Source organism: Corvus kubaryi, unplaced genomic scaffold (genome assembly GCF_017639235.1).
Source record: "Corvus kubaryi isolate FWS band 111438036 unplaced genomic scaffold, C.kubaryi_AGA036_p1.0 37382, whole genome shotgun sequence".
Classification (NCBI taxonomy): Eukaryota; Metazoa; Chordata; class Aves; order Passeriformes; family Corvidae; genus Corvus; species Corvus kubaryi.
The window spans coordinates 4,070,056-4,086,770 of record NW_024581124.1 but is presented as its reverse complement, the minus strand read 5'-3'; the positions used below and the strand labels follow the sequence as shown (position 1 = coordinate 4,086,770).

The 16,715-nt window shown below is 46.1% G+C and overlaps 1 protein-coding gene across 11 annotated transcripts in view; it reads left to right on the top strand.

Moving 5' to 3' along the window:
* The window catches only part of KIAA1671 (KIAA1671 ortholog), a 65,792-nt gene that overhangs the window by 42,350 nt on the left and 6,727 nt on the right, over nt 1-16,715 (top strand). For 7 of the 11 annotated variants that reach the window (XM_042035195.1, XM_042035185.1, XM_042035186.1 and 4 more), the window contains one exon: nt 13,267-13,385. In XM_042035195.1, coding sequence (XP_041891129.1) covers nt 13,267-13,385 — 119 coding nt within the window. Of the gene's footprint in view, nt 1-1,819; nt 2,338-8,855; nt 9,001-11,532; nt 11,635-13,266; nt 13,386-16,715 lie in introns of those variants that run through there. The other 4 variants (XM_042035190.1, XM_042035191.1, XM_042035194.1 and 1 more) reach the window with 3 other exon arrangements.

Below are 16,715 nucleotides of genomic sequence, written 5' to 3'. Positions count from 1 at the left end.
GGGAAGGCACCCCGTTTCCTCAGGGCATCTTGGGATCGTGCATGTCTGCAAGGCACATTTCTGATACAATAAACCTTACGCAAGAACCATTGCATCAAATGTTATCTAGAAATTCTTCGTTCCATTGAATCCTCTTCCTGGATGGTTCAGAGGAGCAGAGGGTGATGCAAGTTCATGGTACTTTGTATGGCAAATTAAGCAACAGCCACAAACCCCCTTGAACAAACAAGAGAGTGAGCAGCTTCCAACATGCCTGTCTTGCCTCTTTACCCTCGGTCCTGAACTAGTCAGGTCTTGACTTTGGACTTCTAAGTCCAAATTTACGTTACAAACTTAGGTTTATTGATTTAAACCCCGAGCTTTTATTCCTGCTGTCCTCCCAAGTGGGCTGTTCCCAGGAATTCCATGGCTGGTGATACCTGGGCTCCTGTCATTACCCTCAGTCGTTTTGGGTTTGTGGTACCAACCGTGGTCTCCCAGCAGCTGGGGAGGGAGCCGAGCTGGGAAAGGACATGGAGCCCTTCCTCACAACAGGGAACAGTGTAGAAAAGTGGAAAAAACCGGCTTCCAGTGGTCAGACCTGTTCAGCTTTGGTTTGAGCCTCTGGCTTAATCATTATCCTGTGCCGATAGCACAGTCGCTGACTGGGACGTGTCCTCTTTGAGGCCGTGAATGGCACAAGGAACCAGGTACAGGAGGTGGCACTGCCCGTGTGCCCGTTGAGCAGCAGGAGCGGGGTGTAGGTGTGGCCCCATCCCGGTGGGAATCCTCTGGTGTCTGTGCGAGACGTTCCGTGGCAGAGCCGCATTCCCCAGGAAGGGTTAAAATCACTAAGTCCATGTGACATATGCAAACTATGAATCATTCCAATAGATCTGTGCAACTCCTGCCTGCTCCGGAGCCAGCAGATGCTGTTCCCTGCGTTGCCATGGTAACCCTGCCTGTACTATAATAAAGCCCAGCCCAGATCCTTCCTTGGGCAGACCTCTGCGGCTGGTCACCTCCTCATTGTTTCCTCCCCGGAGCACAGGCGAGGCAGGGACGGAGAGGAGGGATCGGCATTCCAGAGGCAGCGTTCTCCTGCTTGTAACCTCGTGTGCCTTAGTCGGGAGCGCTGGGAGCGTGGCAGACCCTGCCTGGGAGCCAGACGGGCTACAAACAGCTGTGCATCCAGAGCTGCTTGCAGAGCCGCTCGGGGCCGTGTGAGGAGAGCAGGCGTGGGGACAGTCCGTGCGTTTGTCCCTCGGCTGGGAGCCCCCCTGGAAGCAGAGGAGCTGATGTCATCCAGCAGCTCTTTTGGCAGGCTCTGAGCAGCCAACGAGTCCCGCGGGGAAGGCTGGACACGCTTCCCCTTCAGCCTCCCCCGGCTTCGCTCCGCAATTCTGCCAGGGGAGAGCTCCAGGATGGTTCCGAAGGCAGCAAGGCTGGTGAGGAGGGGATTCTGCTGCTGACACCCTTCTGCAGAGTTTTTTTGGGAAGAAAAGAATCTGGATTTATTGTTTAGAAGATCTAATCGATTTGCTGCTAAATGGATTGTATAGGAGCACCAGAACTTTGGTCAATGCACTCTCATCTGATGAGTGGCCGAGCCAGGAGAATAAGATTTGTTTTATCCTTCTGATATTTACAGCAAAACAAAAACTTGGCTTAAAAAGGGAGTTGCTTTTCCTGCTCAGAAATGAGAGAGTAAGAGCGTAATTCTCTGCTTGCAAATGGACTCGTTTCAAGTGACTGTGTCAGGATTTAAACATTGATTTATCTCTTTAACATGGCTGAATTAAACATATTTTGATGGAACTCTGGAAAGCCGATTGTAAGTAGGAAAAGTCTTTTATTTTTTCCTACTTGACAAATACCAATCTCCCACCTCACATCTTTGGTTATTTAATTTTAGGAATATGCTGAGGGTGATAGTGCAGTGCTGTTTACCTTAGCTGGAAATATTTTATACACGGAATCACTTTTCGCAAAATATATCAGGGTTGTTAAGGAGAATCTATTTTAATTGCTACTGGATATTGATATCTCATCTCTGCTGGAAAAAAAAAAAAAATGGATTACCTTGGAGACAAACTGACAGTGGCACAAACTCACATGACCCAGTGGATGGGCACAGTGCGGAGATCCTTGCAGGAAGCACTAAATTTAGTCACTACTGCGGTGGCTCATGAGCGGAGTGGCGGGGAAGGTGGCACCAGGACTCCCTTCAAGAGAACCTCTTCCTTCAGGCACTTTGCATCCCGGAGCAGAGAGTCCTTCCGAAGGTTTTCAGTGCGGAGTCAGCAGAGGTTTTCCTCTTTGAGGAAGAGGCAGCCCAGCTCAGAGCCACCCGAGCTTGTAAGCGATGCACCTTTTTGAGACCCTCAAGGGAGAGAATATGATAAAAACCCTCGGGTTTGTTGCAGCATTTTATCTCCTAACAAAACCTACCTCCTGTCTGCTTTTCCATCTAAAAACAGCCCCCAAAACACCTCCAGATAGTGCTGTCTGTCTGTCTGCTCTCCCAGCTGCTTCCTGCAGCGCAGGTGGATGTTTTCATTTGCCAGGGAGTCCAGGTTTGGGGAATGGGGAAAATGTGGTTGATTTTTGAGGTAGGACAAGTATTGGTCTGAAATGAGAAAGTTAATCTGACAATGGTCTGGTGTTGGTCAGTTCCCCAGCACAGGCCAGCATGGCTTTGGGTGTGCTTCAGTATTTGTGATTTTCCAGTAAAAAAATGCCTGAAGCTAAATTTGTAAGAAGAGTGAAGTGCTGTCACTGTGCAGGCAACATAAATGATCGTTATTCCCTTCTTTTATTGAAAAAAGGGTGTTTTTTCTCAGAATGCTTCCATCTTTGTCATGCCACAGAAGTGATAGAGTCAACGTGACTTGTGAAGGCTGTGGTGTGACAGAGGCAGGGTGCAATTCCTGGGAGCAAAGCAAAGGTGAAGAGCTCTTGGTTCCCCACAGCTCTGTGCCAGATGGAGCCCTTTTCCCCCTCCCTTTTCCATTAGCTTCCAGGTTATGTTCAGGAAGGACTGTCTGTATTCCATGGCATGGCAGAGTGGTGGAGGAGAGGCTGGTTTCCTGAGGGCTGCGGCTGCCACGATCCTCCCGACCAATTCTAGTTCTGGCACATCCTACAAAGCAGCAAAGGTTTGGGGTGATAGGGAGTGAAAGGGAAACAAACCTGGTTTATTCTATTTTATTTCACGGAGAGGAGCTGAAACCAGTGTTTTTTGTTGTACCTGAAACTGGTGATTTAAGCCCCATGTTTGACCAGGGGGAAGCGAGTGACTGTGGTTGAGTTGTGTGGAAAGGGGCCCCAAGCCTTGGTGCCAACGTGTTGAGTAAATCCAAACTCTCTGAAGTGGCTAAAATGTTTTGGTTTCTTTTTTTTTATTATTAAACAAAACAGTTACTCATTGTGAAGTGCAAACAACGGGCAGCTCTGCTGTGGCCTCGCGGGGTTTGCTCAGGGAATGAGTGCAAGTGGCGCTGCATTCCTTGGGCAGGTGTGGTGTTTGAATATTTCTGTTTCCAGTGCTCTCTATCAGCTCTGGGTAGAGCATTTCTGTCCCAGCTTGCTATCCATGTCCTGTTTGGACAGTCTGGGAAAGAAAATAGTGTCAAGTAAGCACAAAAGAATGAAGAAGAAAATATTTGGTAACCACTGTTACAGCGTTAGCGTGGTGAAGTTCTCTTGCCTTCTTTTTTAAGCTGGTGTTTTAGATTTATTGGAATCATCTGAATGAACAACTCGTGTGAAAGAAGGCTGAAAAATGGGAATGTGAAACCTGCAAAGGACAAATGTTCTGCTGTCCTACGCAGCCCTGCTTACGGAGCAGAAATCGGGAGACACGGGGTGACCTTTTCACTTAAGTCACTGGTGACAGTGCTGGAGCTGCTGTTCCTCTGTTTCAGCAAGAATTTTGCTTGTGCTTGGCTTTATGTGTGAATTTGGTTTCACTTGGGCTCAAACGTAAGGTCTGAGCACTCCGAGAAGTTTGTGGTTGGTGCCATTGTGTCTGTGGCAAATGACTGAGACCTGGAGCTGGTACTTTTTTATCTGATTGCAACAGGGTCCTGTCTCAGTCCTTAAAACTACTGACATTGTGCTACCAAAAACTGTGGAATGAGTAAAAAGTGTGTCATTCATACGAACTGACTTCTGTGCTGCTTTAGGGCTGTAGTGTAGAGCAGTCACTCAGTGCTGATGGAGTTTTTAAACAAGGGTCAGCCGTGCTCATGAGCTCCTGCCTGACACAGTGAGGGCCAGTGGCTTCCAGCTCCCTTTCCTGCTGCCACTGGTGGCTACTGGTGGAGAATTTGGCATTGTACAAGGCAAGGAAACGTGTCCAAATTCAACTTGGGCAGCACAATTTAAGTCAGTGTGAGTAAACTTCTTCAGCCTCACATCTGCGAATCCATAGCTGAGCTTGCAGAAGTTTTTACTTTGCAGTGAGACTTTTTAAATAGAAGCTGATTTTTCTTTCAGGTATTTTTATTGAGTTAATTGTCCGTTTTCATCTCATGTCATCAGCTTGGTGTCTTTGTAAGAGGAGCAGAGATACATGCATTAAACATGGCCTCTGATTTAATCAGGGTCTCTCGGTCATGGTTCTATTATAGGTGTGAGATCTGGTTTCACAGCCAGCTCTGTTCTAGGTCTCGAGGTTTGTTGCCATACAATAAAACCAGGGCAGTTGTCTGATGCCCTTGGCTCCACTTACACTGCTAAAAAAAGTCATGGAAAACCTTGGGGGTGTTTCACACAGAACAGGAAAGATGAATTCTGAGGCTGAGAGTGGTCGATGTGTTTTACCTAAATTGCTCTGCTGTGTGCTAGAAATAACACCAAAGTGCATTTAGTAGTGGTTTCCTTTTGGTGTACTGGGCAGTCAAAGAAAATGGTGTTTTCATTCAAAATTCATCTGGCAGCATTATTTAGTTTAAATTCAATTTTTGATATAGTTCCAAAATAAAGATGGAAGTGGAGTGATTTGTTTGCTGCACGTGTCCCAGATGTGCTGGGAGGGCACTTAGTCCTTCTGAGGGTTTTTGTTGCATCCTACAGCCTTTTCCCTGCTAGAGGCTGAAATTCCCATCCTAGTTTTTATTAATCTTCCCAGATGTTTCTTTTCCAGCCAGTCTAAGCTTGTGCAGCTTGTTCCTGGGGAGAGCTGGTGGACTCTGACTTTTCCCATAGAACAGGATCCCTTTCTGGAGCAGGTGAGGGTCCTGGTTTGAGTTCCACACCTTCATTCACCGGGGGCTGTGTCTCTGCTTATAAAAAAGCTTTGATCTGCAGTGCCTGTTCTGTTGTACCCAAGTCTGTCTGCAGAAGTTTGTCCTTTGTGGTGAACATCCTTCAACAAACGATTTGTAAAAAGAAATTACTACAAGTTGGCACTTTGATTCTGAACTTGGAATAGGTACAGACCCTACAGGGGATAGTTGCTGAACTCTTCTGCCTAATATTCACCAAGAACACAATGAATTGTTCTCAAAAGTAATTTTTTGGTACTATCAGTAAATGGAATTTTAATCTTTAAATGTTATCTTTAAATTCCCAGGGAGCTGTTAGGGTAGGGGGAAGCAAGTTTGCAGCAGGCAGGCTTTAAAAATGGGTTGTTTGTCTTGTTTGGGGGTGGGGGGAGGAGTGAAGCTGTTCAGTTTAATTAATGAAGATACAAGGGCCAGTGCTGAAACAGTTCCTGCTTTTTCATTCTTAATAACTTCTCTTTGGTTTAACAGGCCATGAACGTAGCTGGCAGATAAATCTGGGCCAGAAACCCATAGTGATGGGCATTTGGTGGCTGCCTTTGTTGTTCTCTCGTTATTTTGACAGGAATAATTATTTAAATGACTTTACTCTGTGATTTCACTTAGGCTGACTGCAAGGAGTTGATTTTTACCATACTCTTAAACAAGAAGAAAATAGCATAAATAGATTTAGAGCTGGTATTTTGTGCTCATCCACATTGCTGCCTTTTTTTTTTTTAAAGCTCTAAGTGACAGCTTTCAGGAGAAGTAAATTGTATTAAACAAAAACTTCTCTGAATACAAACCTTAGAATCCTAGAATCCCAGAAGGATTTGGGTTGAAAGGGGCCTTACAATTATCCAGTCCCACACCCTGCCATGGTTTGGGATACCTTGCAGTATCCCACGTTGCTCCAGCCTGGCCTTGGATGCTTCCAGGGATGGGGCAACCACAGCTTCTCTGGGCACCCTGTGCCAGGGCCTCACAGCCTCCCTGTCCTGGCAATCCATTTTTACTGCAATTGGTAATACTGTGAAAGTTTTGGGAAACACTCCTGGTGTTCTCTGTGTGTGTGTTTTGACTGCTGTCTCCTAAAACATCTCCTGAGCTGTGCGAGCTGTGTGTTGAAACGAGCACGTTTGTTATTCACTTGTTGTCAGGAAATCCTATCACTGTCTGTACATCTTTAATTCCAGGCTTTAAGCTAATGAGCACTTCTTCCCAGGAATGTTTGTTTGAAGTTTAGCTTGTGTCTCATGTGGAGAGACGTTAACTGTGCAGAAGAGCTGTGAAATGCAGCATTTCGAGTAGGAGGTGTTGATTTCAACTATGCAGCTTTTCAAAAAAAGCAAATCTATTCCCTCCTTGGCATCCCAGTATGAAATTGCCTTGTTCTGGCTTGTGCCTCTTGCAGTGTTGAAGTCGAGGGATCCTGTTCCACGCTCGGTGCCAGGTTTTATTAACACTGATGGGAGTTACACGTGCCCTGGGGAGAGCCTGGATTCCCTGTCGCTGCTCAGGATCTTCCTGATGGAGCCTCTGGCTCCTTCCTGCTGCCTTGGCTTTCTTGGGGGTTCATTCCTTATCAGCTTGGCTGCCTGAGGCTGAAAAGGAAATTTAATCTGATGATATAGGAGAGGTTTTAAAGATGTTCCCAGCTAGTTCCTCTGCTGTGGTGTGTTGTACGTTCCCACCTCTCAGAGGAAGTGCTGTCGTGGCTCACGCAGCCCTAGCAGGGCTTATATTTAGAATTTAGTTCTCATCTGCTTTTTGCACATCGAGTCAACCTCTGCTCCATCTTCAGCCTTGCCCTGAACCAGCTGACGTGTGTGTGGTGAGTGTTCACAGCAGGGCAGAGCAGCTCGATTTGCAGGGTAGAAAAAACGATAAACTCTCAAATATCTTTGAAATCCTCTGTGAAATGAGGAGAGTAACGGCACCAGGAGTCACTGCAGGAGCAGGGAGCTGATGTCACTGCATGATCGTAACCAGATCCCTGGCAAACCCAACTTCATCTGCATTAATTTGACCACATTCTCTGTTGTGGCCAGAATCGATGCTGGGTAGACTTTGTGTCTGTCTCTGGTGTTGCAGCCTGTGCCAGGGCTTTACCACCCTCACAGGGAAGAATTTCTTCCTAGTATCTAATCTAAACCTGCCCTATGCCAGTTTAAAACCATTCCCCTCCATGTCCTTGTCCAAAGTCCATCTCCAGCTCTCTTGGAGCCCCTTTAGTACATCGGCTTTGCTGCAATTTTTGCTGTGCCTTTCCAGGGAGAAGGGGGTTGGGATTCAGGCCTGTGCATCAATGGGGAAGCAATGACAAGGTGGAGAATTAGACCAGTCACCCTCTAAAAACAACTCCTGTTTCGTAAGGGAAATGCTGTCAGGCTTTAGCATCAGGGATGTCGTTGGTGGTTGGGTATCGTATCCCTGTGGAAGAGGCAAGGAAAACACGTATGGAGAGGCAGCCCAGGGTTGCATAGCAACAGGGAGGCTGTCGGGGCTGATGGCATTTATGAGATGCTTGGTACCGTGGGACTGGAACATTACTGCCCATGGGAGAGGGAAACATCCATTATTTAAAGGATTTTTGAGCAGAGCAGTGTAGCTCCTCAGGATCTAAGAGAGCTGAATATGTGGTGTGAGTGCTCACAGTCACATGGGGCACACGTGTGTTTCTCCAGGCGTTGCTTGTGCATTCAGCAGCAGCAGCTCCAGTTTCCCACATAAAACCAGCTTGTCCTGCCCAGCCCAGGATGCACTGGGGCCAGTGGGATCATGGAATGGTCTGGGTTGGAAGGGACCGTAAAGCCCATCCCATTCCACCTCCTGCCATGGGCAGGGACACCTTCCACTAGCCCAGGGTGCTCCAAGCCCAGTCCAGCCTGGCCTTGGGCACTTCCAGGGATCCAGGGGCAGCCACAGCTTCTCTGGGCACCCTGTGCCAGGGCCTGCCCACCCTCACAGGGAAGAACTTCTTCCTAACATTAATCTGAAGCTACTGTCTGTCAGTGGGAAGCCATTCCGCCTTGTCCAAAGTCCCTCCCCAGCTCTCTTGGAGCCCCTTTAGGTACTGAAAGGCCACAGTAAGGTCTCCCTGGAGCCTCCTCTTCTCCAGGCTGAACAACCTCAACTCTCAGCCTTTCCTTATGGGGAGAGCTGCTCCATCCCTCTGATCATTTTCACGGCCTCCTCTGGACTCGCTCCAACAGCTCCATGTCCTCCCTGTGCTGGGACCCCAGAGTTGGACATCCCACAGAGGGATGTTCCACTTGAACAGACACCACAGCCACTCACTGCCATCTCCTTAATCCTCTGACCACACTGGAGGTGGCCGTGTTGTGGTGTAAAAGACCTGGAGGTTCTGGGTGGGATTAATTCCCTTAATTCTGTCCCTGCTCTTGGGGCTGGGCTCCAGGGATGGTGCAGTGCTGCCCTGTTTGAGGCCGTTGTTCTGGCTGGCGTGTTTGGGAGGGCTGGGGAGCCTTCCCTCATGCTGGAGGTCTGTAACTCATCCCTGAGCTCAGCTGGGCAGTTCCTGGAACTCTTTATCTGGGGCTGCAGCAGGGAGGGTGGGGGCAGAAGGTGCTGCCTCAGCCTGGGACGCTGCCTGAGGCACTGACTCCATCCAGCAATTAATTTAAACACGGAGCTGGCCATCTCACCAGTCTGAATCCCACCTGATCGCTGGGAATTAAGAGGAGCTGGAGCCATGACTTACTCCTTGTGGGCAGCATTCATTGGATGGATAGTAAGTACAGATGGAAATCCTGGGATCCTCTTCCCACTTGCTGTCCTGGCATTTGGGTGCTTCCAAATTAAAATCCACGGGCTGTGACCCACAGACCCTCTTATTGTGGTGGGGTTTTCAGTGTTTGGTTGGTTTCAATCTGATGTTATGTTCTGATGATTCTTTTAGTGCTCCAAAGTATATAGTTCACCTCTTAGTCCTTAGAATCCTTAGGATAATTGTAAAATAATTTAGGTTATAAAGGACCTGTGGAGCTCATCGAGCCCAGCATCCTGTTCAAAGCAGAGTCAGCTACAAAATAATGTCATAAAATATGAATAGGTGGAGGTCTGTAGCTGTCTTCTGGCATGCTGCAGGGGAGCAGCTGGAATACTTTTCTGGATTTGTAAGGACTTGTGAGCTCTTCTAAAATTCAGTGTCACACTTAAGGGGCAATTTGACCACATTTTTTTATTTCTTTAATTAAAGTAAGGAGAGGGAAAAATGAAAAAAAAATCCCTTTTCAAGAAATCAGCACCATTTTTTCTCTGAGTTGTGTATTAACAAGGCAGATGGTCAAAACTTCCTTCCATTGTGCAGTTTCTCTTCATATCCAATCCATGCCAGTGGAATTCAGCTCTGAACATTCACACTCAAGCTGTGGGCTGTCACTTTGGCTGGCTGATGTCTCAGGCTCCTTGGCGAAGAAAGATATTTTTGAAACTGTCTGTGCAGCTTCTGACTTAGGAGATCTCTCGGAGCTGCTGTTCCTCCTGTGCCAGGTCTTCATTTCCCATCCATGCAGGAGGGTTTTGCACATAAATGTCTGTGTTGACTCAGATTTAGAGGTGATTTTGGGGCTTCTGGGACCAACGTTGTGTGTGCATCGTTTTCAGGAATGGGAAATTGCAGGAGTAATCAGCCCTGGACTGTAGCCAAGCCCAGCTTAATTCCAAGGGAGGACTGGAAGAGGCATAATGGCTCATTTTAGAAGAAGAACCAGAGGCAAAGCAGGGCACAGCTCAGCTGTTTTATTTTATAGAAAAATTAAGTAGATTTTTTTCCTGGCTCCTGGCATAACAATTGGGAAGTTAAAGATCAAAGCTTGGAGAATTACAGCATTTGAAACCTGGATCAGGTGTGGGTTTTATTTGATTTGGGAGATTTTTCTGTCATTGTAAATTAGAAAAGTTCTAATTTGGGTTCATCTTGTGTGCTAAAAAGACACCAGACCCCTCTTTACTGCTTTTTCCTTCGGAATGATTAGTTTTCCAGTTTCCTGAATACTCTGTTTATGGAGGAAATGTCTGTACCTGGCCTGGCTTCATGTGTTGATTGCCTTGAGTCTTTCAGGAATATGATGGCAGCGATAGAAAAGAGATCTTCAGAAAAAAAAAGCTAAAACTCTTCATTCTTGCTAATAATGACTTTCTGGCAAGGAAAATCTTCCTGATTTGTTATCACTTCCTTCCTCAGCACCCCCTCTCCTCTGAGCTGCTGCACAGGCTATAAATTGCTTCTCTGCACCGCCCTCGGTGCCCCCAGCCAACACCTCCTCCACCAGCCAAGGAGAGGATCAGCTCCTCTTCCCACTCCTTATTTTTGTGCTTGGTACCTAGAGAACATTTATTTTTTTCCAATTAATCATTTGGCACCTTAAAAAGTACATGTTGAAAGGGCCTGTCAGGGAAGGACACAAATTGTCTTGAAATAAGCAGCTTCCTCCAGAAGCAAAATGAAATAATGATTCTGAATATAACAAAGTCCTTAGAATGTAGAGAACTCTAGGTTTCCTAGAGTTTGGAGTGTTTTATTCCCGACATTTAGACTTTGTTTGTTGTATTGAACTTTACTACTTCTGAAGACACTGTGAGGTTATTTTATTTCTTTTTCAGGCTTGTTTTGGGTTTAGCACAGAGAAATAACTCTGCTAATGGTGTGTTTCTGGCCAGCAGGGTAAAATGTTGTTGGGAATTACTGAGCCTGTCTTTGCATCTAAACTTGACCCCTGTGGCTGCTGAGCCCTTGTTATCTGGGCTGTCCACACCCCTCCTGTCCAGCCCCCATGGCCCTGATAACTCTGCACTGTGTAAACAAGGGCTCCCCACTGCAACAGGACAAAAGTTGCTCCTTTGCTGCTCCTGTTCCTGTTTCTAAGCTTTTTAGTCTAATTTCTAGTAGAAACAGTGTGAGTGATTGCAAATAAAAAGGTCTGTGCTGTGTGTGGAGGTAACGGGCTTTAGTCATAACCAGTGGGAAATACTGTACAAATGGATTGTAAGAGTGGGGTAACTCGTGATGTGAGATTGGGATTGAAAAAAATTCGTAATAAGCATCAAGCTGGGGGAAAAAAAAAAACCTGGATGAGCATGGACAGTTGGGGAAGGAAGTGGGAAGAACCACTGGAATTTGTTAGTGCCTTTCCTAGAAGTGCAGCCACCGGCCAAAGGTGCTGTGGCCACTGGGTGAGAGCCCAGCCCAGGAGTCCCTGGAGCAAATCATGGGATTGGGAAGTTGCAGAGGGAATTTATGGAAGGCAAAACATACAACCAAGCCAAGCAGAAGGAAATGCCCTGTGGTTTCTATCTCCCATGTTGGAAGCAGCGTGTGCCTGGCTCGCGTTTGGAATCTTGTACCTGGCATGGAGTGGGAAATGTAAGAGCTTAACTCGCCTCCAGGCATTCATGTACATATCTGTATTTAGATATCTGTATAGGATAGGTTGGACTCCATCTTTCTGAGGTTTTTCTCCAACCTTAAGAATCCTATGATTGCATAAAGTGTAAGAACCAGTGAATTCTGGGGCTGCAGGAACATCTGGAGTATGAAAAGCAGGAAACATCTGTTCCGTGTAACTCACAAACTGAGCCTGTTTTACTTGAGTATTACAAACAGAATTTTACTTGGTCTTTTAACTCTGAGGTTTGTGGTGATAGTTGGAGTAGGTGGTGGAGCCTTTTGTATTTTCTTTGCATTAAAACACAAACACTTTGTCAGCAGCAAAGAGCACGACAGGGCTGGAGAGTGGCTGTGGCCACTGGGAAATAAGAAGTGGTTATGAGAGCTGGAAGTGCTGTGGGACTTCTTCAGTCGCCAGCTATCAGCACTGCTGAATTATCCTTAATGGTTTTATAGTCTTAAGGTGGCATTCTTTAGGTGTGCAAAATTAAGGAAACAAGAAAAAAATACAATCTCTCTTTTTTCCCCTCAGTAATATGAAGGAATTCTACGTATTAAAGATGGGATTTCTTAATTACTGTTACTTTGTGTGTGCTGCCCAAAGAGAAGGAGATGTGGCTTAGTCCTAGCAACGTGTTCTGCTTAATGGGTCTGAGGCAGGGGGTACTAATAAAGAGGGAAAAATCCTTGGATTTTTCCAAGGACAGGTGGAAAACCATGTAATTTGCTGTCAGATAAAATCTTGATAAGCAAAGCCGATCTGGAGCTGAAAGCCATGTTTGTATTTGTTCAGGGTAATGAAGGTGAAAGGGACCAACAGTTAATTATCTGCTCCCAGTGTAGGATTTCAGGAACTCTTGAAGCTCCCTGAGTAACTCAGCACAACTGCAGGGCTGTGTTGACATTGGTGTGCTGCAAATCTGGGGTGCCAGCACTGACCCACTTCTCTCCCTGGAAAGGGGCGGGCCTGGGATCCACTCTTTCCTTCTTAGCAAAGCACCAGATCCATGAAATAAAAACAGTTAGGAAATTAAAGGTCAGAATAGAACAAAGCAAACCCACCATGGGCTCTCCTGCGTTGGGTTTGGACGTTACATCAGTTTGTAGAAGGCTTTTTGTGTCTGGCCCTGTGCTTATTTATTTATTTGTGCATTTTATTTTGAATGTCTTCCAAAGAAAGCTTAAAAAAAAAAAAAAAGGATCTTTTTATTAAACCCAGGAAAAGAGCAGTGGAGTTGATGTTTGCCTGCTGTGCTTGAGGAGATGAAATGTCATTCCCAGCAGAATTCCTTGTGCTTGCATAGGTGCTTTGAGAAGTTGTATGCAACCTGAGATAAGAGCAATATTAAAGCAGCATGGAGTTACTGAAAACAGGGAGTCAGCTCCAACCTCTAGATCCATTACTTGGCCAGGAAAACAATTATTGTAATCATTGTGCAGAGAATTCTTGTACAGAGAATGGTTGTTCTGAGTTCCCAGCAGTTCTCCGTGTTTAAGTTCATTCCCAATCAGCCAAGTTTAATTGGCAGATTCCAACCCGTTATTGCAAATAAAACCTGTTAATCCCTCAACCAGGGGCTGGAGGACTGACAGAAGGTTTTGTTGCAGGACCAGCTGAGGCAATGCTTCTCCAGGCAGCCGCCGGGGGCGAAGGACACGGACACGCTGGTGCAGGAGCCCGACAGCCAGTACGGCACCTGGAACGAACAGCGGCACAGCGGCGACAGGTGAGGCCTTTCCTCAGCTCCGGGCTGAGGGGCAAGGCTGGAATCCCACAGGCCCAGAATGGTTTGTGCTGGAAGGGCCTTAAAGGTCATCACATTCCTGTGTGGGTTCTCGACCCCCACATGTCCTCCCCGGATGGGGGAGAAAGTCCTTGCCAGGAGTAAGAGACGAACGGGACTTTTGGATCTTCTCAGTCTTCAGATTGTTTATTGTATCTTATCAGTAATTTACATGCTGCTGACATAGCATGAAGCAGAGCAAGTACCAAAAGACAAAATGCAGGAAACTCAAGGCCCTTTGAAAGATAAATCACCCGGTTGTCACTAAGAATGTACATTATTTTGACTTTTCTACCAGTGCCTAATGAACTAATTATCTATTCATGTAGCCCTAAACTGTGGCATTTCCTAACCAATCATTCTGTGCTACCAACACTGCAGAAAATGGAGTAGGTGAAGAAGAAGGAGGAGACCTGAAAAACCACAGGGATCCTCCATCTTGCCTTCATCTACTTACCATATTAATAAACCTAAAACTCTAAATTTTTCACCCTGTAACAAACTGTATATTATACTATCACCTAACTCACACCCTTGTAGATTCTAATTCATCCCAAAGCCTTGGCAGCCCTCTCCATGGACAAAGGTTAAAAACAGTGTTTCCCTGGGGGGATGGGTCCCTCAGGACAGGCAGAGAAACGTTCTCTGCACTCTGGGTTCCAACACATTCCAACCCATCCAACAATCCCAGAATGGTTTGTGCTGGAAGGGCCTTGAAGATCATCACATTCCAGCCCTCAGCCATGGGACACCTTCCACTAAACCAGGTTGCTCCAAGCCCTGTTCTTGGATACTTTTATTTGTTTTCTTTGCTTATAAATCTGTTTTTCTGCCATTGCCATTCCTTTTAACAGCCTCAACAATGCTGCCAGGTGGGCTGAGTGGCAAAATCCCTCTGGAATAGCAGAATGGCAAAATCCCTCTGGAACAAAGACTCTGGGCTTCAGATGGGGTGACACAGGGTTCATCTCTCCGTGTCCACAGCTCAGACTCTCAAGTGCTTTATTGGTGGTGAAGTGGAGGATGAAATGGGATATCAGTTGAGTGAAACAGAGTACTGCTGATGCTTTTCTGTTCTTAGAATGATTTAGTGAAATAAACCTAGAGCAGCAAAGTGTGAGGTTTTTTATAGTTTACACCTGTTGTGTAAATTACAGCTTGATCTACCCTGAACTCATGTCCTGTCTGCTCAGTGTGGTATGAAAATAGCATTTTATCTGTTTTTTAATGCTATACTTGTTGGGATCTTACAGCAGACATTAATGTCAATTATGTTTGGTGTCTTCTGCATTTGAGAACTCTGTGTTATAAATATTTTATTGCTTATGAAATCAGGGTAACGACCAGCTCGGAGGTTCAGCAGCCAAGTGAATGCCAACAGTGACAGCCAGGCTGCTGTAAAATTATCTTGGATTCCAGGATGATACAGACATTTCTGAGATCAGTTTCTTAACAAAGGTGCTTGTCTCAGCTTCAGAGCAGACAGCACTGGAGAGTTATTTCAATCCATCCATCCTGATTAGAGCAGCTCCACCTAAACATTCCGGTTCACTGAAGGATTGAACTCAGTCCCATGTGCTGGAATTTTGTTTCCACTGCAAGAAATGTTTAGGTTTTGCTTTTTTTACAGTATCATGGTGTCAGTGTAGAGACTCTTCAGCATTTTGCCACCCCATTGCTCTGCTTTGTTTCGACTTACAGCTCATTGCAGGGGACTTACTGCTGTATTAATTCAGGCACTTGAAGAGAAATGAGATTAATGTACTTCTAAATAATGGAAGTCTTCCTGGAATATATTGAACGTGCGTTCTGTCTGCAGTTTATTTTGGATGAAGTCCCTGCCAGGAGCAGTGCAGACGTTCTCCTCATGTTGCTGTGGGTGCTCTGAGCAGGGCTCTGCCTTTGGTGCCTCCTCCTCGCCCCAGCTGGAGGCAGGAACTCGCAGGAGATGTTGATGGTTCAGTTTTCCTGTTTGGCCTGGCTCACTTCCCTCGGAGCATTTCCCCTGCCAGCCCCCACGGTGTCACATCCCGCGGGGACCAGACGGTGTCCCAGCCTCCTGCTGTGCTGGGGGAACCTCCAGTCTGGGGCATTTCCCAGTATTGGAGCCACGGAGGGATTCTTTTAGGAGAGTTTTATTAGTGCTTGTGTGAATGACCTCATCTTCATGGAATCACAGCGTCCTTAAGGTTGGAAAAGCCCTCCAAGATCACTGAGTCCAGTGTGATTCACCTGAATCCCACCGTGGCCACTAAACCAACCAAATGCCACCAATGCTTGGCATTTGAACACTTCCAGGGGTGGTGACTCCACCCCTTGTCTGGGAGAGGAAGGGAATTTTAAAACAAAAAGCCATAACTACAGGGCAACAGGATGAACATGGTCCTTTTCCTAGATGAGCTTTTGGAAGGTGAAGAAAGGAGCATTTTCCTCTAGAACTGAGTCACTGCTGGGATTAGTGTAAGGAGCTCCTCTGGGCTGCTTCCAGTGGGCTTTGGCCAGTAGCTCCTTGGAAGGACAGAGATGAAACCATCTCCTCCAATTTGGAGGCGTTAATTGGATTTTTCTTAGTTTATCTAAAAGATTTTATTTTAATTTTTCTCAAATTAGTAAGCTAGGCTTTGGTAAGCTTTTCCAAGTTGGCGTTGTAGAAAACTCTTTTAGGTTAGAGCAGTCTTCATAGGGAAAATTATTGGTTTTTACAGGAAAGGAATTGGCTTTAGGTGATGGATTCATGCATCTCTAACGCCTCATTTTACAGGCTGAAGCAACACCTTTATGGCCTCTACGCACTGTCTTGCTAAAACTAATTAAATTTAATTGCAGTTGAAGGTGAGGATTGCTGACACTTTATTGCCCATTGTGATAACCATCCTGCTGGGTTTGTGTGCTCCACGTGAGGGATGATTTCTCAGAGAAGTGTCTGTAAATGCACCTGTGGAACATCAGGGGCAGCTCATGGATGTGCTCACAAACCCTGAAATCTTAATGAAATAATGGAAGGAGGTGCACGATACATCTCAGTAATGAGAACTGAAAATCCATTTTCAATTTCATTTTTCTGAAGGGAGTTTCCCCCCTCTAATTTGCTGTTCACTGGAAAGAATCCACTGCACATAACAGGGTTTGGACTCCAGGCATCCTTCCCATATTTGGGGATGAGCTGTGCCACAGGGGTTGTTGTATGGGGCTGTAATTGTGCAGGAACTCCAAAGAAAAACCCACTGGGAAGGTTTGTGAATGAGGAACCACCAACCAGTGCGAATTCAGCTG